General features: G+C 39.3%; 1 protein-coding gene across 7 annotated transcripts in view; it reads left to right on the forward strand.

Annotated features, from left to right (window-relative positions):
* The window catches only part of PLCB4 (phospholipase C beta 4), a 188133-nt gene that overhangs the window by 130844 nt on the left and 29864 nt on the right, over nucleotides 1–27425 (forward strand). For 5 of the 7 annotated variants that reach the window (XM_027653842.1, XM_027653845.1, XM_027653841.1 and 2 more), the window contains 17 exons: nucleotides 1105–1315; nucleotides 1915–2008; nucleotides 2229–2308; nucleotides 2750–2834; nucleotides 5354–5444; nucleotides 6576–6668; nucleotides 7852–7952; nucleotides 9671–9706; nucleotides 12317–12458; nucleotides 13087–13171; nucleotides 13387–13511; nucleotides 15481–15532; nucleotides 17776–17878; nucleotides 19596–19760; nucleotides 22107–22311; nucleotides 25673–25761; nucleotides 26168–26312. In XM_027653842.1, the coding sequence (XP_027509643.1) occupies nucleotides 1105–1315; nucleotides 1915–2008; nucleotides 2229–2308; nucleotides 2750–2834; nucleotides 5354–5444; nucleotides 6576–6668; nucleotides 7852–7952; nucleotides 9671–9706; nucleotides 12317–12458; nucleotides 13087–13171; nucleotides 13387–13511; nucleotides 15481–15532; nucleotides 17776–17878; nucleotides 19596–19760; nucleotides 22107–22311; nucleotides 25673–25761; nucleotides 26168–26312 (1902 nt within the window). The remainder of the gene's footprint in view (nucleotides 1–1104; nucleotides 1316–1914; nucleotides 2009–2228; nucleotides 2309–2749; nucleotides 2835–5353; nucleotides 5445–6575; nucleotides 6669–7851; nucleotides 7953–9670; nucleotides 9707–12316; nucleotides 12459–13086; nucleotides 13172–13386; nucleotides 13512–15480; nucleotides 15533–17775; nucleotides 17879–19595; nucleotides 19761–22106; nucleotides 22312–25672; nucleotides 25762–26167; nucleotides 26313–27425) is intronic. The other 2 variants (XM_027653844.1, XM_027653846.1) reach the window with 1 other exon arrangement.

Consider the following 27425-nt stretch of genomic DNA (forward strand, 5'->3'; position numbering starts at 1 on the left):
CCCCCCCCTTTTTCCATACTCAGAATCAGCTGAGAGGATTTGAATAAGACATCCCACGACAGTTCACCTCTGGCTGACTCCAAGCGCAGAAAATGTAAGCTCCAGTTGAGGATTTTTTCAGGAAGTTAGGATTAGAATGAAAACTTGGATCACTCCATTTCTCTGTATAAGAGAAAAGTAGTCTTAAAGAAAATAAAATAGGACTGCTGCAGCCTGTCCCTTGACAATAGCTGAGTATTCATAAATGACTTCAGGGAAAGCAGCCTCCAAACTAGTGCCAGATAACCATTCTCTGCAGCAGCTCTTTGTGAGTAATCCCTTCTTCCCTACCCCAGATCATTCTTCAGACTCTTGGCCACTTCAAAACTGATACTGCTGTACTGATTATTTGGCTTCATTAAAAATTATCCATTACCTTACATTTTTTATACTTTATTGAAGCATAGAACAGCAGAGAAATAAGAGAAAGGTGTTATGGATTCTGTCCTCTGAATTACTAGGTGTGCCATGTTCACTGTAGAAGTGAATTGCTTTTAATTTATAAAGGTATAAACTTGTATTTCCAACCTGATATTTTGCAAATGAACCTGTGCAGACATTTTCAGGTACACATCCACACGTTTTTGTCAGTGGAGAACAGTCTCTGCACATGCTGCGAGCTGATTAGCAGTGATGTAGCACAGTCAGGGCAGGACTAACCATGAAGGAGGGGAGGAAAGTGCTGTAGAAGGCTGGTACATGCAAGCTCAGGATTTCTGATTCAGAAAGTCCCAGAGACCAAAATTGTTGGGAGTTCTCTGAGGAGATGTCACTACTTGTTTGCCTTCTTCACATCCTCTTGGTGCCTTAGGTCTGCTAATGGTGAGTGCTGGACCTCAGGTTCTGAGCTGGTGAACACCCGATTTTTTCTTTTGTTATCTGGGAACAAAATGGCACATTTTGCACCAGGGTCAGCTTGGAGTGGTGGATGGGCAGAACTTCTGTCTGCTTGCAGAAGCCTGTGTAAACACAGTTTTTGTGCTGGGATTCCTGCTCTGTGAGACAGTTTGATTCCTATCCACTCTGAATATCTGGGAATAATTTACCATACCTTCTTCCTTCTAGGTGTCATATCCAGCGATGGGTTTTGCAGATACTTGATGTCAGATGAAAATGCCCCAGTTTTCTTAGACCGTTTGGAATTATATCAAGAGATGGACCATCCTTTGGCTCATTATTTCATCAGTTCCTCTCACAATACCTATTTAACAGGCAGGCAGTTTGGTGGCAAGTCTTCAGTGGAGATGTACAGACAAGTGCTTTTGGCTGGATGCAGGTTGGAAGCAGGAGATAACACCCTTTAATATTTGTGAATCTGATACTTTAAACCTACGTAATATACCTTGGTGATGATATATTGTATAATTGAGTGTATAAATATGTTAGTGTGGTAAATGAAAACACATTTATTTAAGACTCTTATTTTTCTCATGAAAAACCTTGAAAAGCAGCGCAATATAGAAATTGATACAAAGAGAGAGTTTGTGAGAAAGGAAATAGAAGTTAGATCTCAAAATGACAACTGAAGAATTTCAGACAGCTTTCTGCTTTATAATTAAGAAGTTTATTTGTAAATGAGAATCAGTTTATGATATCCTGCATAATTTCTTGACATACTAACCTGAGAATCCGAAGAGTGTTTTCACGCTGAAGGCATTATTGTCCAGATGTAAATACATTGACCCACAGGTGCTGTAAGGTAGAATATCCAGACTCGTAGAAGGAGTCTGAAATTACATCTGTACAGCTTAGAAAGGACTGTGTAATGCCTAGAACTGCTTTGTAACTTACTGCTCTGACCATCGTTATTCAGGATCTATCCCAAGTAGCTCACCTGGAATGAAAAAGCTGACATCATTTTTCTTGGATTTCTAGGTGTGTGGAGCTGGACTGTTGGGATGGCAAAGGTGAAGACCAGGAACCAATAATAACACATGGAAAAGCAATGTGTACAGACATTCTTTTCAAGGTAAGTGCCTGACCTCTACACCTGGCAGTGAGCCCCAGAAGAACCCATGGGCAAGAATCCGTGCAGGGCACCCTCCCCTCCTCAGCAGTGAGGTGCTGCTCCCATGTGACAGACTGACAGATTGCACGGGCACAGTTCTTGTCCCCAGATCTTAGGGCTCATTTCTGACCTGTATCACACACCCCTCTTCTAATTTGAATCCTGTTATTTTATTTTTTAGGATGTGATTCAAGCCATTAAGGAAACAGCATTTGTTACATCAGAGTACCCTGTCATTCTTTCATTTGAAAATCACTGCAGGTATGTAGTGCCCATTTTTAATTTTTAAATGGTACAATGTCTGAGAGAGGTGATATAATTTAAAATACTGTAATTTGAGTGTACTTGAAAACTCTGTAAGCTATTGCAGGTATACTGAATGTTACTTGCTAATATACTATCTTCATATAGCTTAATAATGGCAATATTTTTATCTGTGATAAAGCTGTGAAATATATTTGGATGTTCCATTAGCTGTGTGAGATTGAGTTATTCTACTTTTTTGGTCTTTAAATTCATCTTTGTCAGATAATAGACTTTTATTGACAGCATAATTATACAGTAAAGTAATAGTTCTCAGTGGAGACAAAGTGGGCAGTATATAATTTGGGATGTCTGCATTACTTAGTATTATTCTATTGTGCTGAGTAATAGTGATTTTTTTTTTAATATTTAAAAATTAACCAGCACACTGTTTTTCAGCAAATACCAACAATACAAGATGTCAAAATACTGTGAAGATCTTTTTGGAGATCTCCTGTTGAAGCAGCCTCTAGAAACACATCCAGTATGTCATATTCTACCAGTCTGGTGATTTTTTATATTGTTTGTGTTTAAAAGGGATGATAATCTGAGATCATATCACCTGTAGTGCTGTTCGCTACCAGTCCTGTGCTTTCAAAAACGACTAGTGATTTTGGATGTCTATGCTTTTTGGTACCAACTTGTCTTTGTCTGATTTGTTTAATCTCTTCTGTACAGGGCTCTGGCAAGCAGCCTGGGGAAACCCATCCCCTTGATGTGGGACGTAATATCAGCACCTACATAAAATACACCACACACATTGTATCTGCAGGTCATACATAACTCTGAAACTGCCAGTCACTGATGAAAACCAATTCATTATAAATTGCATGGTCTTGGCTGAAGAAAGCTCTTCCTTCAGCTGCACATTGCATGTTTCATGCTCCAGATCAAGTCCTGCAGTCTAGGTGGCCCCCACTACTGCCTTAAGAATTAAATTAAGCACCAGGAGTTTCCTGCAGTCTCATTTGGACTGTCAAGTGCACTGTAATCTGCATGCACTTCACTCTCCTGCATGGCAGGAGATAATAACAGACACTCCTTCACAAACACAACATTTGAGACTTTAATAGCTTGTTACCCAGAGCTTGCAACTCCTCCTCCAGACCGTCCTTACTCTCCTAAAACGAGCTTGCTATGTGCCAGCAGTCACCCAAAACCTGCAGATGCTCCTTAGTGCCACAGCAAAGAGCACTCTGCTTTACCTTTCAGCTCCTGCCCGTGTGACCCTGGCAAAGGGGGCTCCTGGCATTAGCATTGCTAGAGCTGTGCTTTTTGTGGCTTCCCTTGCACGTTGCAGGGGCAGCAGCACACAAGGCTTGGTGAATATCAGGTTGTTGCCCTGAAAAAGTGCATCCCAGAGAACATCCCAGTGTTCCCCTGCGGTGTATGCAGCACATTGCCACGTTACTCACAAACAGCAGCTTCCAGCAGCTCTCAGGGCAGCCTAAAACAGAGCTGGCCAAAGGCTGCTACGCTTCTACCTCAGGGCCCAGTATTCAGCCTCAGCTGCCTGTGCTCTGTAGCACTGCTGAGCCTTCTGCATTTTGTGTCCTTTCCTCCTCTTGGCTGAATTCAGTGCCCAGCTGCTCACAAAGCAAATGTTGCAGAGGTGGCAGGAGGAGCCTGGAACATACACTTTAGGAGTGCTTGGGCTCTGGTAACCTCAGCTGATCCACTGAGGAGGGCAGGCTTAAGAGAGACACGGCACTGGTTGAAGCAGGTTTGGTTTTAAGTAAAAGCAAATATTTGTCCCAGTGGGCATCCAACTGTGCCCTTGCTTGGGGATACAGACTGGCATCCTGCAAGCCCAGGGATAAATGAGCTCTCCGGCACTGACATCTAGTGGAATTACAGCCCCAGTGCTCTCGAGAACAAATGTGTTTTCTCTTCATCCAACAAACTGAAACTCCCATGCCTGAGCTTGCCTGGTGGGTGTGGAGAATTATTACCCTCCTGCAAGGAGGTTTACACCCATTCTCCTGGAATTGGGTTGATTTTGGTTTTTTTGCTGGGTTGTTATTTGTCACCTCTGCTACTTTTATTTGGTTTCAAGCTGCGGTGGTTTGCTCTTTTGTTTCTTCATCTAGAATGCTGCTTCTGTGTAGCTCAGATATGGATTTGAAGATAAAAATATCTAAATAATTCTTCTAAGACTTTTTACTAGTCCTGGAAATACCTTCTACTCTTGTATCATATATGGTTCACTGAAAACCCCAGTCCAATTTACCAGCAACCCCTTGCATCGTATTCTTAGCAAGCCTGAGGCGGAGAGGTTGCTAATTACTATACAGAAATCACTGTTTCTTAACCTCAGTTTTGTGAGAGGGCTTAAATTAGAGGATTTTGTACTTTTTCTCTTTTCTCAATAATGTATTTTCTTCTTTCCCAACCTGGAACAAACCTTTTAGTAGTATTTCCTTGAGTATGTGAAACTCACCCCTTACCTTTCACAAAGATGTGACCCTGTGACCATACTGGCAAAACTAGTCCTCATTACCTGGCTACTGGGTAGTTTTCTGTTCACCAGTGCCAGTCCTTTTCCACTCTGTAAGTGTGTGTGAGCTCCCTCACTTGCACTATTACATCTCGAAGGGACCATAAAAGGTGACCGACTTAGAGATCGAATAACGGGCTAAACTGTGACTGTGTGTGAACCAAGGGAGGGAGGGAAAGTAGGAAGTGTGTTCTGATGAGGAGTTGCAGGTCACATCCATGCCCCCTGCTAAGCAGGAGAGAGGAGAAAATGTTTTGACCAGTGCAGCTGAGGGTGGCACAGGCTGGAGACCAGCAGCATTTACCTGAGCACAGCTTTCCCATGGGATAGGGAAGAAGCAGAGGAGACCATATAACTACAGTCACACTAGATCCTGGGGTTGTGCCTGAGGTGGCACTGCTTGTTCACTGCCCCTTACTATTTCTGTCCTAAAGTCAAAATCCCAAATAGTGATACAGATGGGCCAAATAGCTGTTATTAAGCCTTTTCTTTAAATTGTTTTACAGCTTGATCCGGGTAAAGCCTTGCCATCTCCTAATGACCTCAAAAGAAAGATTCTCATAAAGAATAAAAGGCTGAAACCTGAAGTAGAAAAAAGTAAGTAAAGCTTGTCAAATATTACATAAACAAAAATCCAGCTCGCTACAAAAGGACTTTGTTACTGAAGTTTCCAAATTGCTTATACTTTAATGTTGGAAGCATATGAATTATATGTAAATGACATTTTGTTTGCCCTTGTGTTTCATACTAGTGTCAAAGTCTGGGCCTTGATATCAGCATGCAGCAAAGGCATAGATAGACCTGGGAATGTAATCCTGGGACTTTTATCAGACTGCTGGTGGAGCTAAAATACAGCACAGATAGAATCTCTTGTAAATTCTGCCTGCACTGGCATGTTTGCATTGCTGTGTTTTTCCAGGATAAGCATGAAATTAAATGGAATTTCAAATTGCTCTTCTTGCTGTTGTTGCCAGTTCTGATATTTATCTTCTTTCAGTAATAGTAATGCTGCTATATTAGTTTCCAGTATGGCTGTAATGATAAACCCTGGTCCTCCTCCATTCAAAGATAAGCATGCAGACCTTGCACTGACTTCAGTCATACATGGTGTGGCATTTCATCCTGTCTAACTGAAATGCACATGGGAATACAATGAAAATCCGAGCACTTTGCCTCCATTTGCATGGATCAAGCCCCGAAGAGACAGCTGTCTATTTATTCTTTGAAGAAGTAATATGCTTGCTCCAAAGATCTTTGAAGTCTATGGAAATTTAAGAGGAATTTCTTCACAGAAAGGGTGGCTAGACACTGGAATGGACTGCCCAGGGAGGTGGTGGAGTCGCTGTCCCTGGAGGTGTTTAAGGAAAGACTGGACATGGCACTTGGTGCCCTGGTCTTGTTGCCATGGTGGTGTTTGGTCATCGGTTGGACTCTGTCTCAGGTCTTTTCCAACATAATTGATTCTGTGATTCCGTGAAATATATTTCTTAACTTGAGTGAGCTTTGGATACAGCCCTTACTTGACCACTCTTCAGGTCTAACAACAGTGTTTGTTTATTGATGCTCTTTACTCCGTAAAATTTTATTACTAACTGAAAACTTAGAGAACTCATTAAACAAAAGTAGCTCTCGGGATCCGAGAATCATTTATGATTGTTCTCTTGTACTTCTTTGTGCTACATACTGTTCATGCCATGACTAATTTAATTTTATTTCTCATATTAACAGAACAGCTTGATGCTCTGAAAAAGATGATGGAGGCTGGGGAAACTGCTGCTCCTAATATCCTAGAGGATGATAATGAAGAGGAAATAGAAAGCGGTGAGGGTTTCATGGAGAAGGGCTCTCAAACGTTGCCTGTGGTAAATCAGTAGGGTGGCATGAGCAGTTAGGATGCTCTTTACCCACATGCCTGCAGTCTCTGCCAGCAGCAGTAAGTCTGGGCTCTGTGCAGGACTATTTGTACACACCTCCAGCCTTACTATCTCATCCCAGGCACGCACCACAGCTGCTTCTGGCTCTGTGGTAGGATCATGAGCTTAGTTAGTGGTACTAGTGGTAATTTTAACTTCCCCTTACTTTTCAGGAGTCATGTTGGAGCACCAACCAAGTAAAATTTTCACTTTGTGTGTGTGAGAGTGAGCCTGGGAAGCTGTGCTCTTTGCTTTGGAAACAGATTTTGGCACTGTGTTTAATACTTGTGTCAGGTTGGATTATTGCATTATACTTTTGAGGGATAGGATTTTTCTTGCCAAGCTTCAGGTATCTTCAGTGTAAATGTCTTGCTCTGAGCCAATGATATGGAATGTATTTATGACCAGCACAGAAAAATAGACATATTTAGGGTATGATCCACCTTGTCTGTTTAAATGTCCACCTTCAGAAGAAGTAAATCATGCATTGCCTGCAAGTGTCTGAACCAAGGAACTTTGACCCATGTCATAGTGAATGTCCCAGCTTTAGCCTACCCCTTGGTCCTCTCATATATTAGATATGTATTTTTTTTCTATTACTTTGCTTTTTTATCTTCTTTGAGTACCCTAGATTCTAATGGAATATCGCCTTAAAAGCAAATGAAAATGATCCCCTAGAGTAGGGGCACACAAAGAGACTGTAACAACGCACACAAGAAACCTGGACACTACTATTTTCTTTTATCTGTATTTAAAGAACTCTGTCATCATATCTTGTTATTTTCCCAAGGCTGTTGGCTTTTTATTTTTACGCTTTTTCTAAGCAAATTACTGCTTACTTCAAAAATCCAGTAAATAAAATTTCTCTTGCCATGCCAAAACTCTAAGGATCTTTGACCTTAGCTGTAATTTGCTACACTTGGAAACAGTTAAATAGCACTTGGAAATCTAATACCCTGTATTTTATTCCTGTTTTTAAAAAATGCCCAAACCAAACCTGTGTATTCAACTGTCATTTGTTGCATGTCTGGCACAAAACCAGCAGTTGTTGTGGGTTTTTTCTCCACTGATCATTTTTCTTTTCTGTGCAGCTGACCAGGAAGAAGAAGCTCACCCCGAGTACAAATTTGGAAGTGACCTTACTGTCGATGATTACAGTCAAAAAGAAGCTGTTGCCATCAGTGTCAAAAAGGTGGGATTGCTTCTTATCTGTATTTTTTAGAAAAACTTCCCATGGAGGCAGGTGTAAAAGGCACTCTGTTTTGTGGAAGCATCACAGCACTTGTTGTCAGAAGATTCACACCTGAGATCTTCACCAGATGCCCTTAACCTTTAGGTTCATGAGAACACACAGTTTTGTAGCCCAAAATAGTCCTTCCTTGTTCAGGTAGAATGTTCATTGAGGAAACAGGATCAGAATGTAGGGAAACAGTGTACAAGTGGGGGATTTGATGAAAAATACTGATTAAAGGCAACAAGAATTAAAGGCAGCAAGAAGTTTCCTGCTCCCGCCTCTGATATTTTGCTTCACATCTCAGGTGCAGAGCCCTTCTAAGAGGTGGAACATCAGATTCCTTTCTCAGTGGTGTTTTTACAGGGCTGCATTCTGTGTCTTCATTGCAGGGTTTCCCTCTGTCATTTTTTATTGTTCCTTAGGGCAGACTCTCCCTTCCACCTCCAGCAATGAAGGCAAAATAGAACAGTCATTTCCCAGTAGGGTGGTGTGGCAGTGGGGCTATGTCAGACAGCTAATAGGCAGGGGAAGAGTTCCCTTTATTCCACTTATACCTGATTTAGTACAGTTTATCAGTCTCTGCTCAGTAACTTGGATATTACTTGATGGTAATTAGATACAGAATATTGGAATTGAAATCTAAGCCTGCTCTGGTACTGGAGATGTTATTTCTGCTTACTACAGAAAAAAAGCCCACATGTGAGTGCTAAGGTACCTTATCAGATCCTGCTCCTCTGTCATATAAGTGTTTTGGCCACTTCTTCTCTCCTGCCTGGCTACCTTTGGATCTTGCTCCAGATAGAAATAGAGGTATGGATAATCCTTCCTAGCACAGACTGCCCTTGGCAGCGTGTCTCCAGCAGTATCAGAGATATCAGACCTGCCTTCTACCTGTCTCTTCAGGTCAGCATCTTTGCTTCTTCAGGACTTCTATGAATCCTTCCCCTGAAGTATCATTTAACTTCTTTGCTTTAGGGCAGTTTCACTTACAAAGTCAGCTGGTCCTTAACTACCTGACTGTTTCGGGGTTTGGGTTTTGGTTGGGGGATTTTTGGTGGTTGTTTTGAGGATTAGTTTTTTGTTTCCAGATTAGTCACTCATCCTCACCATGTCCTTGAGTAACTTTTCTGCTTCTTTGCCGATCAGTGACTTGATCTTTATCCTTTAGGAGTTTACATCCAGTGCCCAGACAGTTTATCTGTTGAAGTTTCTTAGTAGTGGTAGCTTGTAATTGAAGACAGACAGCAGTCAGACCTTTTCCAAATGTGGACATTTCAAGCACAGTTTACAGCAGCCTTAAGTTTTCAGAGCCTTGCAGTTTGCATATCCAGATTGGATGATCTTTTGTGTGGTCTGGAGGTGTTATTCTTTCATTCTTCTCTGAAAACTTCCTGTCCCCAACATCTAATGAGAGCTCTGTTTTGGGCTTAACTAACTGGCATCCTTCATCCTATTCCAGTTGTTAGCCAGCTGTTGAGTTTCGTATCTTGTGTACCCAAGTTTCAAAGAGACTACAAATTTTTGCAAGTTTATGGGAGAGATGAGCCACACAGGAAGGTGTGGAAAAGGGTATACTTTTTACTAAATTAATTAACTTTTTGAGGATTTTTTCCTTATTGTGCGTGTTTCCTATTGCTTTTTCTTTGGGTAATGTATATATATTTTTTTTCCCTTAGGCTGTTGAAGATTCTGAGCAAGAAAACAATAAAAAGGTGACACATAGGATGTTATGTAGTTTATTTTATTGCTTTCTATATAACATGCATATTACTTACCATGCATTCTTAGTGGTTTAACAATTTTACACTCAGTTTTACTGCACCTACACAGTATTTTTGGAAGTGACTCTATCTCCTTTTGTACCCTAGGGTTTCTTTGACTATAGTTTTATACTGGGCTTAGGGCTGTCAAAAAATTTGGGAAGAGACAGAAGTGCATGACTTTTGCCTGCTTAGAAGTGTCTGATCTCAGTCTCAAATGTCATTGACGGGGAAACCAGTTCTTTGAATGGTGTTGAGATGTATCATCCCTGCTTCTTTTTTTTTCCTCTGCCCTTACCCTGACTGCACTTTGTTTTCCTCTCTCTTTTTCTTCCTTTTGCTTTCCCTGGGGACTTCTGCATTTATCTTCTCCCAGGAATCCCTTCTGTAAGACACTTCCCACCTCCTTCCGCTGTCCTCCTCCTCCTCTTCTCTCATTAAAGCTACTCCTGTTCCTAACCACACTTTGTTTCAGTCTGTGTTGTTTTCTGAGTGGGTTCTGCTTCTTTTCTTGAGGAGTGGTGAGGTGTAAATAACAGGGAGATCAACTTTCCCCCATTGTTTTCTCTATCCCCTAAAAGGTTCGTGTGCTGTTGTAACCATTAGTTTGTTTCTGTAGAGTTTAAGAAACATTCTATCCTTACCCCTTTCTTAATTCATAGTTTTAAAGTTGTGAACATTGCAGAGTACAGCCCATTTACTCTAAAAATTATGGGTCTGCAAGCAAGTAAGATAAAATCAATGACCAGTAGACTGTCTTGGAACATTGAGCTAGTGTGTCAGTAATGCAGTCATACAGCTGTGATACCATTGCCAGGGCACTGAGGCATCATAATTCCTTTGACTTCCTTTTCCCTGGAGTTCATCAATCCTGGTGTAGGTGTTAATGGATCAGGATAGTCAAATGTGGTCAGTGGTTCTGAGCAGTCAACAAGAGGCATATTGGAGAACCCTGGTTTTTACAAGATGGGTGGTCACCTCTTCCTGAGTTATTTGCCTTTCAGAAATTAAGACACTGAAAAGGACTAGTTGAAAACCTTTGGCCTGAATTTGACCTAAACTCTATTAATAGATATTAATCTAGTAATAAAAAAATATACCTGTTTTCTACTAATAAAGGGATGTACTTTTTGGCATATTTAGGGAACAGATCTGTGAACCCTCAGTCTGCCCATTCCTGAAAAGCAGTTGGATTGAGCCCTGGTGATCAGCATTAAAATATGGTGTCAGTTTGATTTCATGGGCCGCTGGAAGTTTAATTCAGTCTAAAATGCACATACAACAATGTGTACCTGGACTCATTCTGCTAACTCAGCTATTCTATGCACTCAGAAAATGATGTTCCTCGTGGCTATAATCATCTTATATCGAGGCATAAATGGTTCCACTTCAAGTGGTTTTCATTCTTTGAAATGTGTCTGGACTGTGTGACAGGTAGAGGCACAGACCCATAATACTGGCAAGTGGTTTTACATTTCCTTGACTCTCCCATCTCACTGAGTAAATGAGTTACAGTAGTGTAGGTTCTGTGAGCTGCATTATTCTCTAATGAGAAAGGGCTTTGCAGTGCTTCCTCTTATTGACTATTTCCTGATAAGATAGGGAAGGAGAACTTTCTGACAAACATGAGCTACAGGCTGAAAATAAAAAGCTGTACTGCAAGAATTTTTGACTATACTTAGTACTTCCTAGCAGAAGTTCACTGACAGCCTACAACAGGTTAGATTTTTTGGTAACTGGTTCACTGGTAGGAGAACAACCAAAACTGTATGTAGGAGTTTGCTTAGATTGACAGGGATCTTTTTTTTCCTTAATTTCAGTGAAAAGAATGTGTTTCAAACTGGCTTACAGAAAGGAAAATGTTGGACAGGTAGATCCAAATAAGAAATGCTTCCTGTTGTGATTTTCTGGCAGATGAGATACTTGTAGAAAACTTCTGAAATTCTGTTATAAACGGAGTTTATCTTTATGTGAATGCTGGGTTCAGATTTTTATTAGGTGAAGTGAATAGGAATATGAACTTGGTACAGTGTCTCTTGTTGGTCTTGTGACATTTGTTTGTCCAGTGAAGGTTGTGATCCCTACATTTTGGTCTCCTGTTAGTAAAGATTAGTAGTTAAACCTATTTATGTTCTGATGTTGAGTGCCAAGTATGCATTACACCACCATAGGTGCTATCAGCGAATGTATATTAAATCACAACTTTAGGAATTTATTTGGCAAAAATAGATCATTCTCTCCCAACATTGTTCAGTCTGTTATAATATTTATCTTTTATCCCAGTGTTATCCTACTAACTTCATATAATACTTACCTGCTGCTTAGGAACTTTTCTGTCATCAGTCCTCTTGCATGTGTCCTGTAACACTGAGAGTCTTTGGTGCACATATCAGTAAGAAAATAAGCCTTAATTTGTGACATTAAATTTCCACTTTTCTTGTATTAATTTGCCCTTTCTTTAACTTTCTGCAGATTTGGGTATAATTTTGTACCACATTAGAAAATTCCAACGGTAGGGTTTGCACACAGAAATAGTGATTGTTCTTTTTGATGTGTTTTCAGGGTTTAGTAACTGTTGAAGATGAACAAGCGTGGATGGCATCTTACAAATATGTAGGTGCCACAACCAATATACATCCATATTTATCAACAATGGTCAACTATGCTCAACCTGTAAAATTTCAAGGTTTCGATGTAGCAGAAGGTAACATAAAAGGTTGAATGAAATACAAGTGTTTGCTTATCCTAGGTAGTTTTTTAATCTCTACATTTTCCTGAGTTTAGAAATACAGGCATATTTGCTAGTTTAATGACCACCATCAGTATGTTTGTAGATCTGTTGCCTTGAATGTGAAGTTAGCATGTTATTCCATTGGTCATCCACATGGAGTCACTAAATTACTGGGAGAATATGGAGCTGTTGAGGTTGATTCTATTCTATAGGCCTTTCCAACTGAACTGCTTTTTTCAGTTCATCTTTCCCTGCAGTAAGGTGAGCATGATTGTCACAGTGGTCAGCACTCAGCTGATACTGCTCACCAGGCCATTTATCATGTTGTTTTCCCTTTTCTAGCCACACAACACACGCTCTGAATAACAATTTTGTCCTAAACAAAAAAGGAAACTTTTGTTGATTTCCCAGGAAGTGAAAGAAAAAAGCAAAGTCAGAAAACCGTGAAATTTCTCACCAGTATAATTTGATTCTATGAGTAACAGATAATGGGGAAAGAGACCAGAATCTGCTATATCCTGCTTTTATGTATAGTGCATGATTTTGAATTTCGATTAGTCATTACAGAAGTGTTTTAAAATGTCTTGTTTTTCCTTCCCAGAACGTAATATTCATCACAATATGTCCTCTTTCAATGAATCAGTCGGACTAGGGTATTTGAAGACTCATGCCATTGAGTTTGTGAAGTATCCTTTCACCTCCTCACACCACTTCTCTACCAATGCTGCAAATAAAGCAGTGTACCTTTCTAGATTTAGTGTTCCATGCCTGTAAAGGAAAAGGGAAAGCAGCTCGTGGAAAGAGAAATAGTAAGATTAATACAGGAAATATTGAAGACACCAGGGTATGGCTATACATTTCTATGATGTTTTTATTTCATTTTCCTTGATGAATTCTACAGTTATAACAAACGACAAATGAGTCGGATATACCCAAAGGGAGGCCGAGTGGATTCCAGTAATTACATGCCTCAAATTTTCTGGAACGCTGGCTGCCAGATGGTCTCACTGAACTATCAGACCCCAGGTAGGCAGCAACGACCAGTGAACCTCAATCCTAAAGAATGGCTTGGGCAGTAACTCTCAAACAGATGCCATGGATTTGCTTCTGGCATTTTTTGAGGGAACAGACATATGGCTAAATTACACAGTGGAGTGGAATTACGGAAGCGTAAGACAAGGAGCAATAAAAAAAGCCGTACACAGAAGGAAAATTCAGCCCCTTTTATGGAAAGATAAGAGTACTACAACTTCTCACACAAATGGTTTTTATTAATAAAATGTATTAATTACAGGAAAAATCAGTGCTTTCACAAAACACAGCTTTGGCACAGTTGGGTGCATGTCTGCAAAGCAAAGATGGAGCGTGCAGATTAAGATGGTAAAAAGCAATGACTGTGTGACAAATGCATTTCTAGACCAGTCATTGTGAAGCATTAAGAGTCATGTGCTCAGTATCAGAGAATGGGGGTCTGAGATCCCAGCTGAGAGAATGATGCCAGGGAATGTAAATGCCTCTCCACAGGGTAAACTGAGAGGAGATGTATTGTTCCTCTTCAGTGAAGGTGTGAGTGTAACTGTGAGAGTAGGCTTTTTGTTGTTTTGATTAGTTTTTTGCTGTATCTAGGAATGTGTTCAATCATACCTGTAACAGACCAGTTTTCCCATTTCCTTTTTCTAGCCGTGGCATTGCTTCTGTGCTTGCTTCCCCCCTCCCTGAACGGTGCCTTTGCTACTGCAGACACTCCTAATGATCATACCTGAGTTGTGTCCTGCAAAGCTGTGCCCTGATTTCACTAGCTGAGGAAGCAGGAGAAGGCTCTACTGGAATACACTGCTTTTAGAGCACTCCACATAATACAGAGGCTGGAGCAGATAAATGCAAACCTCACTCTGCTCCTAGCACTGCTTCTGCCCCCTACCTGTCATTCCCAACCCCTTTATACTGCAAAATAAGAGTAATAATTGTATAAGTGGAAGTGAACAACTTTCCTGTATTCATCCTCTATCATCCAGTTGTGCTGTCAAGCTGAAGAATAATTGAGGAAATAAGTTACAGCTGCCCAGTAAAGCAAGTAATAAGTGATATGAGCATATGAGAATCTTATATTTTGTATATTAAGAGTACATACACAAAAGATCTTGTTCCCTTTTGAAGGTAGAGTCTGCTGGGCAAGAAAATACCTGTGCTATGGGTAAACAATGGTATTCTGTTTGAGTGTAATTGGAAACCTGAAGGAAAGCATTTTATTTTTACAAGGTTCTGGAGAGGGTTGGATGAGAGGGAGGTTATTACATGTTTACTGTATATCTTTATATACAGGTGCCATAATAATGCATTGACTAAAACTCATCATTTAAATGTTGAAACTAAGCAATGCTGCTGTGATGTCTGTGGTTTGGGTTTGTGGTATTTTATTGAATTAAGCCCATAGAAAACTGGTGTGATATTCATCTCACCTTCTTTTAAACATCAGGAAACAGAGAGCTTCATCAGAGGTACTTGTCTGTGGTCATTATGAAGAAATACATACTTCAAGGATGTCTTGTCTAGTATGTTTTATATTCTGCCTTAGACTGAGGTTAATTGCCCTGTTAAAGCTCCTGTATCCCTCTGTTATTCCAAGTGATCTGCAGAAATGGAGACATCTGTACTGTAGATACCAAAAGTTAGGTGATGGAAATCCCATCCCACAAATGTAAAATGATCACAGTCTGTTGCTTCTCTGCCTGTTTGATTTCAGGGAATCAAACTGACTGTTTCTTAAGCACAGCATAGACTTAGTGTGCTTGATAAAGCTGTTACTACTGTAAAGAAATCTGAAGTTTTTCCTGATTGCTTCCTTTTATTTCTTGGATGTGCGGGTTTTATGCATTAAATTTAATTTTTATTTTGAACTCGTTATTCTGGACAAATGGTGTTATTTTCTAGAAAGGAATGTTCATGGTCTGCATTATTCACCAGAAAAGGTAGTAATTTCTTTGTCTCTTGACAGATTTAGCAATGCAGTTGAATCAAGGGAAATTTGAGTACAATGGATCGTGCGGGTGAGTGATATGATTCAAACTGTTGTCACTGTGGAGCAGAATCCTTTAATAAGGTTTTAATAAAATTTTGTCACTGTTAATTATGTGTTACAAAAGAAAAATGGGATGCTAGGTGAAGAGCAGAAATTAGAAGAATTCAGAGGGAATTATCCCCGGTAAGGAGGTATTCTAATGAATACACTTTTTAATTATGCCCAGTTTTTAAAGATGAGATAGAAGAGGCTTTGTGTGCAAATTAAGAAGATTGTGAATACCATACACAGTTATTTAAATACATCTCCAGCTTCTGTTCTCAGCCTTTTTTTTGAAGACATGCCTCAGAGTGGAGATTCATCGCACAGTTCACAGAATTGCTGAATTTGCTTGGACAGGGAACTTTTTTTTAATCTGTGTACTGTAGTTGGAGTGTGAATTTCACAGAGTAAACAGATGTTTCATCTCTCTTAAGTTCTTGCTCACGACCTTTGCATGACAAAGGATGCTCAAGTGATGCTGATAGATTTTTCTTTTTTAAACGTTGAGTTTATACCTTAATAGAATAGAGTGATCATTAACATCAGGAGAAAGGAGGAGTTTGATGAATTACAGGAAATGACAGTCCAGAAAATCTGCAGACTCTCATCCTGGGAAGAAACTACTCTTTTTACTGCTGCAAATCTTCTTCAGAAAGAAAGTCTGAGTAGTTGAAGCTTGGTAAAATTCCTCATCTGCAGAATGGACACAAAGAGCTTGGCCACTCCATGCCTTTATCACAGTTGTGAGCTCTCCAGGTAGAGGCTCTTGAGTTTGACAAAGGTGCAGTCTCTATAATTTCAATCAGAATAATGCAATTAATAGAAAACCAAAGCTTTTTTACTGCAGAGTATGGTTCCTTCTTGTTTGACTCACAATCCTAGTAAAAGAGCACCTTTACTTTTGCCTAATTCTTCTGGAGGACAGGGAAAATTACTAACTAAATTCCTGTCTTTTGATATTACAGTGATACATCAATCTTTTGATATTACAGTGATAATGCATGGTAATATTTTGATATGCATTATAAAGGGTGCAGGACAATGAAAATAAAAACTTAACGTTTCCTTTTGTGTGTACTTCTCTTTTTCTCAGATTTACAGTTTTCATGCTGGTGAAACAAGATTGAGCCACTCTTATCTTTACCACTTTTTATTTCAGCAGGCTGGAAGCAGATATAAAGGATGTTTCTGATAGTTCCCTACTTTAAGTTAATAAATTATTAAACCCCTCACATTTATAATGTAAGAAAAGTGAGGAGTATTATTTTTCTAAACAGAAACCATGTTATGAAGAAATGGGAGAAAACACTGACATTCTTTCTACTGGAATTTTTCCAGCATTTTTTGATTCTTTCTGAGTTCTACCTAGACCTTTATAACGTTGTGTACCATTGATTCACTAGAGAGACTAGAGGTGGATAAAAATTAATCTTCTAGCAGCTTGGTCTGTCAGGGTTGCAGAATTAGCAAGATTCCTCTAGTTAAACATTTTCTTCCAGCACTGAAAGAACCTCTGTAATGTGCAGCACAGCATTTCTGGGATCAACTGCTGTTTCATTTTGATGGCAGAATCCTTGCATTCTGATTCATCAGAGCACATATTGGCTTCATTGATATGTTGATCCAGTGCATAGTCCTCAGGGACAGATTGTAAGTGTTATTGTGGTAGTACCTTTCATGCCACTATAATTAACAATCTGTCAGCACTGACATTATCAGTTGTTTCCCCCCAAGGTTTCGTAACCATGATGAAAAAATTAGCTTCAAGCTGAAATTTACTGTGTGAGTCTTGACTCTGAGGAACTTCTTCATTTAGAAAAATAAAATTGAAAAAGCCCTCTGTGTTTTTCCAGAATTAAAGAATTAAAACCAATGAGAGCAATCACATTTTATTATATGGTAACTTACTATATTTTTTAAATGGATCATTCAGTTGTTTTGAAATGTCCTTGATCATTTTACATTTATTTTTCTCTTGAAATCCAGGGTTGCTTTCATCTCTCAGTAGCTGGTAATTCAAAATGAAGATGAACATTTATTTGTGTTCTAGACAACCATAATACTTCCTTTTACTTTCTCACACTTGCAGCTGGAATGAGAGTCTGTATTTTACAGTGCTGGAGGGCAATTCATTACTTAAAGCTAGAACATCCATTTCATTTGTATTTAATACAGTTTGAATTTCCACACAAGAATAATTTTCTCCTTTTTTTTTTTCCTTGAAATAAGGTATCTACTTAAACCAGATTTCATGCGACGACCAGATCGAACGTTTGACCCGTTCTCTGAAACTCCTGTAGATGGTGTAATTGCTGCAACATGTTCTGTGCAGGTAAAACAGCACCAGACAACTGTCATCACGCCCAAATCACATTTAAAAGTCAGCAGAAATAAGATACCTACAGAAAGTGTGTTTGGATTGTGAAGATTTCATCAAATAATTTCCCTTTTTTTTTTTTAATTGCTGGCTAAGATGTCTTTGTTTACTTGATCTGAGTGGAACAGGATAAAACTAGAAATGATTTGTTGTTACACATTATTGTGTTCTAACACCCATCATGGTCTTTTTGATATATGTCAGCCCACACAAGTCAATAAATGAGTGAAGTCATTTCTGTGTATGATGTGAAATCGTATGCCACCACTTGTCACTGTAGAGCAAGGAGGAATATGGGCATACCTGGGCAGGATATTTTCAAAATAAGTAGAGAAAAATGGTTCCTATGATGAAGGTCTTTATTTTGGAATCATCTGTGAGTAAAAAAGTCCAAAAAACATCTGTTGTAGTTCTAAAGCCTGGTTAGGTATCATTTTGGAAGAAGACTGACAGTTGCAAAATGTTTTTTATGGCTCAACACTCTACTTTTTTTGCTCAAATACGTTTAGTGCTGCTAAACTTCAGCTTTCAGTCATCCCTTTCTGTGTGAAGCATTTCAATTTCAAACTCTCTCTGACCAAGAATTCCTTGTGCATTCTAGACACTTAACTGAGTTTCATTTGCACTTCCAGAAGAACAAACATGTTTTATTAATGTTGGGTTTTTTTAATGGTAATGACAGTACAATCCCTTCAAGAAGGAAATTGTATCTGGTGGTGAGAACACAAGTTCTAAGTATCACTAGAGGTAGTTCTTATGTCACGTATTTTGTCAGCTACTTGTGTGACTAAAACCAGTACAAAATTCCATATAAAGTCTGTAAGTAAGGAATTGAGTGGACCAAAACCCAGTAATGATAACCCTCAGCTGCATAAATTTTCATATTTATTATCCAGTGTTCCCTGGAAGAATGTTAGATCATGAAAGCAAAAGGATTTGAAATGAGCTTAGGTCTGTGAAATTGTGTTTTGTTTTTTTTTTCTTCCCTCCTTGATTGTAGTAGTGAAAACATTAGCTGTGTTTTTAAGTAATATATCATCTTGATGGAATAAAAATTTTCCCTGGAGTAATCACCTGCTGTGACTAGATTAATCTTGGCTTGGAGTGAAATTGCAACAAATCTTCATATACATAACAATACAGAGGAGTCGGCTGGGTTTTTGTTTCTTTGCTTTTTCAGCATCCTGCACTTTCCAGACATAATATGAAGTCAGACTGACACGTGATTAGTTTGAAACCTTTGCCTAAATGAAAGCAGAGCAATAGTTTCCTTTCACCTCTTTGTGGTCAGGACATATGATTGAACAAAGTGCTTTCCAGCAGCAGGTTTAGAGCTGTGGAAAAGCAGTGCCCGACCTGGTTGTTTCATTCAGTGTTTTTAATTAATATAGTGAATACATCTGTGAGACATCAGATAATTGGGATGACTGGCTTGCAAGTGGTAATACCATAGCACAGTCATTTCAAATTAAGGATATATTTAAGGTCTGATCACAACAGTGATCACAACTTCAGCACTAAATACACCATTTTCATAGGAGGAAATAAACACCTCTGCTCTGCATAAAGCATTTTCCAGGCTGCTCTCAGTAAAAAAAAAAAAACAACAGAATTTGTATTTTGTATTGCTCTTTGTATTGCTCTTCCTTACTGCTCTGCTGTTACGGTGCAGGTAATATCTGGTCAGTTCTTATCAGACAAAAAAATTGGGACGTACGTGGAGGTGGATATGTACGGCCTGCCCACGGACACGATCCGTAAGGAATTCCGGACGCGGATGGTGATGAACAACGGCCTGAACCCTGTTTACAATGAGGAGTCATTTGTGTTTCGAAAGGTGGGATTTTTGGAAAGCACAGCTTGTGGTTTTGCCTGAGCTTCCTTGCTCTCTTGAGCACAGGAATGAGCACTGCTCCCATGAGAAAGGGTTTATAGGGTCCCTGTTTACTACAGTAAACAATGTAAAGCTGAAAGAAGCTTTCAGGAGGTTGTTTGGGATTTGTTTTGCTTCTTTTCTTTTTTTAATTTTGCTTTGTTTTATTTTTCTAATGGATAACCTCTGTAGCTGTCACATGATTTTTTGTTGTAGTTGTTGTTTCTGTTTCTATTTGGCTTTTTCCTCCCCTTTGGTTCCTCTTCCCACTTGGAGGTATCCACCTCCTCTGGGACCATGCCTGTGTCCAAGGTATGCAGTCTGCTTGGAATGAGTCCCCACTGGTGGATACCATCATTCCTTGGAGATTCCTTCTTCCCTGCCCTGACAGTGGCTGCTATCTTGCACTGTTCCTTCAGCCCAGAGGGCAGGTGAGATGCTGCATCCAAAGCTAAGGTTAATGGTATTACATGGAAAAGTTGGAAGGGTGCTGTGTCCCTCAGCCTTGTTGCCTGCTCCTTCCTCCAGTAGTCCATGTGCATCATGTACCTTTTTCTTTCTTTTTTTTCTTTCTTTTTTTCTTTCTTTTTTTCTTTTTTTTCTTTCTTTTTTCCTTTCTTTTTTCTTTCTTTTTTTCTTTCTTTCTTCTTTCTTTTTTTCTTTCTTTTTTTTTCAATAAAAAAATTAAAACGAACCCTTTTTTCTTGATATGGGGGATTTAAAGAGAGAGATCATTTGTCCATGTTTATCTCTCAGTCTTTATATATACTATATACACACTTTTTTTTTTTTCCTGTCAGCTGGAGTTTCATCCAGATTTTCTATGTTAGTGATGCTGTCTTTGATAACATCTGTTTTGCTTGCACCTGTTTTGTTGTCATCCAAAATCGTTGCTCTTCTATTTCAAAGTTCAGACTTTTATTCCAAAATTCAGGCTTTGCCAAGTGGTGATAACACTTCACACTTGGGTATATTACACACTTAATCTGCTTTCTTAACTGTATAACCGGTTTTTAATAGAAATTTAGTTGATGCAGGAGTTTTTTCTGAGCTCAGGTATATTCTGGGATGGCTGTGACTCCAAATGCTTTTCTCAGTGCACGAGGAGGCACAGGGAAGATGCTTAGGTACAATGACAGGCAATCATGCTGCCCATGGCCTGCTGGCCATATGGCACATCTGCTGCTTTTTGATTTCTTACATCAAAAGGGCCATAAATTCCAGAGTACACAGAGCTTTCCTCTGAAAGGGGGTGGTACCTGTGTGTCCTGACATGGGTACAGAGGCTGATGCCAAGATTTCCCAGACTTTCTGCTCTACTCTGCGATGGTCACACGTTCTCTTGGACTGAAAGTCAGCCAAGAGATTATTTTTCTTCATCTCTGGCCCTTATCAAATCTTAGCCTTGTAATCCACACAAATTGATGACGGGTGAGTGGCATAAACGTAGCAGGAACAATTCCTCTGGTTGGAGGTGATGAAGGTGTGGGATGCACACTGCTAAAATGTCATGGGGGGGGAAGTGCCCACCAGAATACCACAGAACAAATTAATGGAGAGGGAATGATAAACTCAGTCCCCACTTCTGCTCTCTGTCAAATCTCTATCTGAGGCTGCCATGTAATGAAAGATGTGCTGATCTGTGGCCTGTAGAGGAGTGATCTTACCTGCTCTGTTTGGGTTACACTTCTCTCCTCAAGCTGTTGTTTAATCCTACACATTTGCTCTCAGGTACTGTTTGATTGTTATTCTGTTATGTTTTCTTATTTATATTTTAATTGAAGTAAGGCTTCAGTCATTCTAACCTGGGTTCTGGGTTGTCCCTCTGTTGTGTGAGGGGGAGGATGGGAACGAGTGCTGGTGGTAACCTGTGCTGGGAGTGCTAAGTCATAATTAAGTAGAGCAGGATATCCTTCAGGTGGGTTCGGAGACCAAAAGCATATTTTGTGCCCTCTGAGACTGAAAATGAAAGTGGCAGAGGGAAAGTCTATGGGAGACAGGAGGCCCAGTTACTTTTGCCCCATAAGCATTGGTGAATGGCACCAGGTAGGGAAGGAGTGGGAAATCTTTCAAAATATTTAGCTGGTGTGATTGTGAGCCACAGGATTTACATATTCTGAAATCTGCACAATATTTAGGGTGGAAAAAAAGCTTTTCTGGGAAGGATTCATTTCAAAGTGTGGGGTTTGCAAGGAATGACCTGATCTTACAGTGATGATGGTCTGTGTCTGGCATGCAAAGCGAATGGTTCACATGTGGGAGGTGGGGAGGATTCAAGTCATTAAATGTCTCCATTTTGTGGCTTTCCAGGTTATTCTCCCCGATCTTGCTGTCCTGAGAATAGCAGTGTATGATGACAATAATAAGTTGATTGGTCAGAGGATCCTGCCTCTGGATGGGCTGCAAGCAGGTTACAGACACATTTCCCTTCGGAATGAGGGCAACAAGCCACTCTCTCTCCCAACGGTTTTCTGCAACATTGTGCTTAAAACATACGTGCCTGATGGTTTTGGAGGTGAGATAAACCAGTATCCCATGTACTGTAGCTCTGGAATGTTGGTGTGGAAGTACTGAAGTACTGTGGTGTCAGTGTGCCAGAAGGCAGCAGACACACAATGCTGAAGGATTGGAAAGACTCAGTATTTTAACTCTTTGGAAACTCCACATGTTGAGTTAAAAAGTCTCCTTTCTGACCAAGTGTCTACCTCAGTGTTAATGATAATGACAAGTATCTGCTAAATGACAAAATTATGTGGAAAATAAGCTAATATTAGTTAGCTCAATATGATTTTCTCTGTTGAGAATTTAGGAAGATTCTTCTTTTGATTTACCTTTTTTTTATTAGGTGTGATCTGACATAAATATCTGTAAGGTTAAAATGTACTTTAGCTATATTGTTTGGTGTGTAGGTATAAAAAAGTTCATGCAGAATCTAGACAGGTCTTTTTCAAACAAAGGCAATTCTATATTCTAGAGGTTATTGACATATTGTTAAAAGTGGTCAGTGAAATAATTTAGCATCTAAAATCCTTCTGCATTTTTTCCCTCCCGATTTTACATGTTTTTTTTAGTGTGGTTTAATTATTTTTGGAATTTCAAGAAAGTTATTTTTAATGTGAGCCATTTGCATGATCAGGTTGTCAGGGCCATGGTCATTTATCCTGAGCAGTGGCAAATTGCCAAGTGTGTGTAGGGAAAAAACTGAGAATAATCATTACACCACTTAAATCGGTGTAATGGGTAAGTTCCCCCTGAGGATGTGCCTCAGGGAAGGGTTTTCTTCACTCCAGATGGAATGTGTTGTGCATTGGACAATATATAAACCAAGTAAAACTGGAAAATGGGAATTGTGCTAAAGGTTAGTGCTCTGACTCTGCAGCAAAAGGAAGTTCACCTTAGAGTTGATTGGTGAAATATTATTGATAAAAACAGTGTTTTGCTCTTTGCAAAAACAATTTCAAACCTGCTGTTTGTGCAAAGAATGACTGCCACTCCTGAGTGTCACTTCTGTAGTACAAACAGGAGGAAGGGTAGGCTTACCTAAACTACTAGTACATCTTCAGCTCTGTGTTTGCTGGTATTTATCCATATTTTAAAAAATAAACAGGCTGACACTTCAGTCACAATATTTCATGGCAAAAGTTAGAGAAGCATTTGTGTTGTTCCCATGTGCCATCCCGGTTTCTGGCAAGTCAGCTGGAGTTTTGCCACAGGTCTTGGAGCACTACCGTACCTTTATGCAGCACGTTTCATTGTGACAGGATTTAACTTCAGGGACTTTGTCTCAAGAGAAGTGTAAGCTTCTGCTTAAACTTGAGATTCTCCAGGGTAATTGAACCATCAGTCTAAGGCACACATTTAAGTGTGAGCTTTAATTCTTTCTTGAGCTGAAGCTTTAGGCACTAAATGACTCAGTTCAAATATTTTTTAAGCTAAGGACGTGCTTATGATTTAGGATTGATGTTTTATGATACCCTACTTTTTCTAAGAATAGAATTTAAACTTAGCACTGAGTTTGATGTGGCTTAAGCTGCTGAATATGCTGGCCACACAGGGGGAAAATATTTTTTTTATTTTATTTTTTAAACTGTATTCTGTGAATTCGGAAGTGAAAGACTTGTTTTTCAAAGAGAATCTGAACACCAATTTACCATTTGCAAATTGTGTGCCATTCAGTATTTGCTAATCTGCTACACTGTCAGCATTTCTGTAGGTGGTTTATTTAGTAGAGGTGAAAAAGCATTGCTACCCCTAAGTAACAGTTTTGTTACAGTAAAATGCTGCTAGAATGAGAGAACTGGGTGTCATAGTTTACTGTCAGCAGTGGGAAAAACAGACTCTATATTAATAGGAACTAAATAAGTTCAGTTATGAGTTCTCCTCTCCCTTCCCAGATATATTTGATGTGTCTCACGTCTCTTTCTCATTGATATAGAACAGCAGTGTGATGAACAACTGGGAAATAACTTTTGACACTCAGGTGGAATCATTAGTATTCTGTTGGCGTGTGGTTTTTAATTACTTATCATCTGCAGTGAACTCCTCATTGTTTTGTGAGCTATCATTAGGATCTCCATGGTTGTTTTAGCAAACCTGTAGGAAGGTAGAGCTCAATTCAGTAGCTGCCTACATTCTTTTTCATTTCTTTTTTTCTTTTTTAACCTGTATGAGTAAGATTTAAAAACATGCCCTGAATAATAACTAGAATGGGCAATACATTGTAGGCTTTAGAAGATGCATATTCTTATTTTTCATAGAGCTTAGTGATTTCTTGTGGTTTATTTGCATCAGCTACTCTGTTCCCAATAAAACACAATAGTGGCACAGATTGATGCAAATGAAGTAGAATTCTCCAAAGAGAAGCTTCTGTAATAGAAATCTGTACGTAAGTAAGGCAGCTTAGGGTGGTGGTTAAAGTCCTCTGTAATATGCTCTTGCAGTGATTTTTGTACCTTTATATTTAATTGCAATTCTACGAAATGCTGCTCCTCACCCCCTCCTTGCCTCACTGGGGAGAAGGGAAAGCGTAAGCAGAGGACAAATGACAATGTGAGAGGCAGTGATGAGTCACATCCCCCTTGCAGAAGTGCTGAGCCTTTGGTGATGTGCCTGCATGGTTAGTAATACAATTTACAAAGGTCTCTCTCCCAAACACGTTAGTCATTTTTACCTAGAAGCTCGTGATAATCGGGTTCAATTTTCGGATGACGCATCGTGCTGGCAGGGTAGTCCTGGATTTTCCTTGAGGAATGCATGGCAAGGACAAAAAGACACGGTTAGGAAGTTAGGGAAAGGACAAACAGTCGGTGCTGAGCTACAAGGCCTTTGTTGTGGCTAAAAATAAACTCTACATAGGTTTTGTGTATATGAAATAAGTTTCAGAAGTCATCGTTGGATGCAACAGTTATTGGAGAGGACCTATTTGTGTAGATAAACAGAGCTGTCAAGGGTAATGCTAACTATTTAATACAACTTTTGCTGGAATGGGAGACCTGTCTCTGTTGTTTTGCTTGAGAAATGCATCCAGTGACTTCAGAGATAGAACATTTCATAGAACAACATAAGCTGGAAGGGAGATGATACAGACCAGCCCCCACTTTGCACAAGAAGGATAGCAAGTTTCTTCCCAAAGCTTTTGATGGATTTAATATTTTCACCTTTTTTTTTTTTTTTGGTTTTGACTGTTGAAGTTAAGCATGGAAAGGGATTATTCAATATGCAGGTAAAGATTCCTGTGACTTTGTCATCCTGTAAACCTGTGCTTGCACATCGATCACTGCGTATGGAAAACAGGGCTAGAATAAGGCATTTGTAAAAGATTACCTTCCAAATGCCTCTGAAGATCATAAAATGTTGATTTTTTTTTTCCCTTCCAGATATTGTGGATGCTTTATCAGATCCAAAGAAATTTTTGTCTATCACAGAAAAAAGAGCAGACCAAATGAGAGCTATGGGTATCGAAACTGTAAGTAGGACTCAGTGACAAAAAGCCCATTTATGTTCATGCTGTGTTCCTTTTTTAAAGTAAGCTGGTCCTTCCCCATTTTCAAATACAAGACCCTTTGTCCAGCTCTGAAATACATTAGCTTATGTTAGTTATCATGTACTGAAATACCATTCACTGGCTGATTTTCATGGATCAAACTGACACATCCCTTAGAAGCAGAAATGTTAAGGAACGAGAACAGAGCTGTATTTCAGTAGGTAGCTATTTCAAGTAGGTTACAAATACTTTACTATGGTGTTCTTTGAAAGTATGCTGCAATTTGATTATGTTTAAAGGAAGCAAGTTCAGAAATTTCCCGGTACCCAACTTTTACAATACAGGTAAAAGAACAATTAATTTATTGTGGTGTGAATGTTTCTTTCAGAGTGATATAGCTGACGTACCAAATGACACTTCAAAGAACGATAGAAAAGGAAAGGCCAACAATCCCAAAGCCAACGTGACACCTCAGAGTAGCTCTGAACTTCGCCCAAGTACCACCGCGGGCTCTGGGACCGACGCTAAGAAAGGTACACAAAACCCACACACCAGCCCCTCTCTTCTGAAGTCATTCAGAAAGCCACAGAGAAGTACTCCTTACTCCATTTTAGTTTTGCAGTTCTAATAATTCTTGTCATTTTAGAAGGTAAATTCACTTGCCAGTAAGAGTTGTCTTTGTCTAATTGCAAATAAGTTTTGTATATTGCTAGAATAACTGTATAAAGCCAATACAGGTTTATTTTACTAAGGGACCTCTTTGTTTGGCTCTATACTTATAGCATTAACATGCATGACGCTGGGAATAGTTTACTAAAGATCTACTGGAGGAGTGCCAATAGGAGTGACTATTATCTGGCATAGTCCAAAGAAACTCTTCTGGTTTTTTTTTCCTCCCTTCACAAATCCCTTGGCAGAGTTGCAGATTTAAGTAATTAAAGGTATTTAGAATTCAGTGGATTCTGTAGAGATTTCCCAACAATTAGAAATGTTTTCACCATGTGGTTTAACTCTGAAGAGCGATTATGGAAATGGCATGTTTATTGTGAAAAAAAAAGAAAAATCCATATTAAATGTGCTCATTTATGAGTAAATAAGTTTTTTTTTCTTCACTATTCACTCAACAAAGTCATTCTATAGAGTCAGATGGGATTATTTGTTTCTCCCATATCATCACAGGTAATGAAGATTAAGTGAGAAAACAAATTTGTACAGCTGAATGAAACACACTAAATATTTCTGTTAATGGGCCGCAAGAATTAGAATCTGGTTCATTTGCTCTCATCCACCTTGGCCCAAAGGTATTTGATGGGAGTGAAAAGGAGCACTGATGGCTCTTGCTGTTAAACTTAAGCAGACATGGCTGAGTACACACATGTGTAGGGATCTCTTGAGAAATAAGATGCCATTTCTCTGGAGTCACTTTTGGCAGTAAACTAGGTTTTTTCTGGCACCTGCACTCTTTCAAAGTTCTTCCCTGGTGTAAGCCCCAGATTATTTTATCCTGTGAGGTGTTTTCATATTTCATGTATCATCACCAAGATGCACAAGTATTAGTTTTACTGTGCATTAATTAAGCATGGAGTTTTCTGGGGTTGACAACTGATTCCTGGTTGCCATGGAGTCAGACCTGGAGAACAAAGTAA

Source organism: Corapipo altera, unplaced genomic scaffold, assembly GCF_003945725.1.
Source record: "Corapipo altera isolate COAL_440 unplaced genomic scaffold, ASM394572v1 70, whole genome shotgun sequence".
NCBI classification, from domain to species: Eukaryota; Metazoa; Chordata; class Aves; order Passeriformes; family Pipridae; genus Corapipo; species Corapipo altera.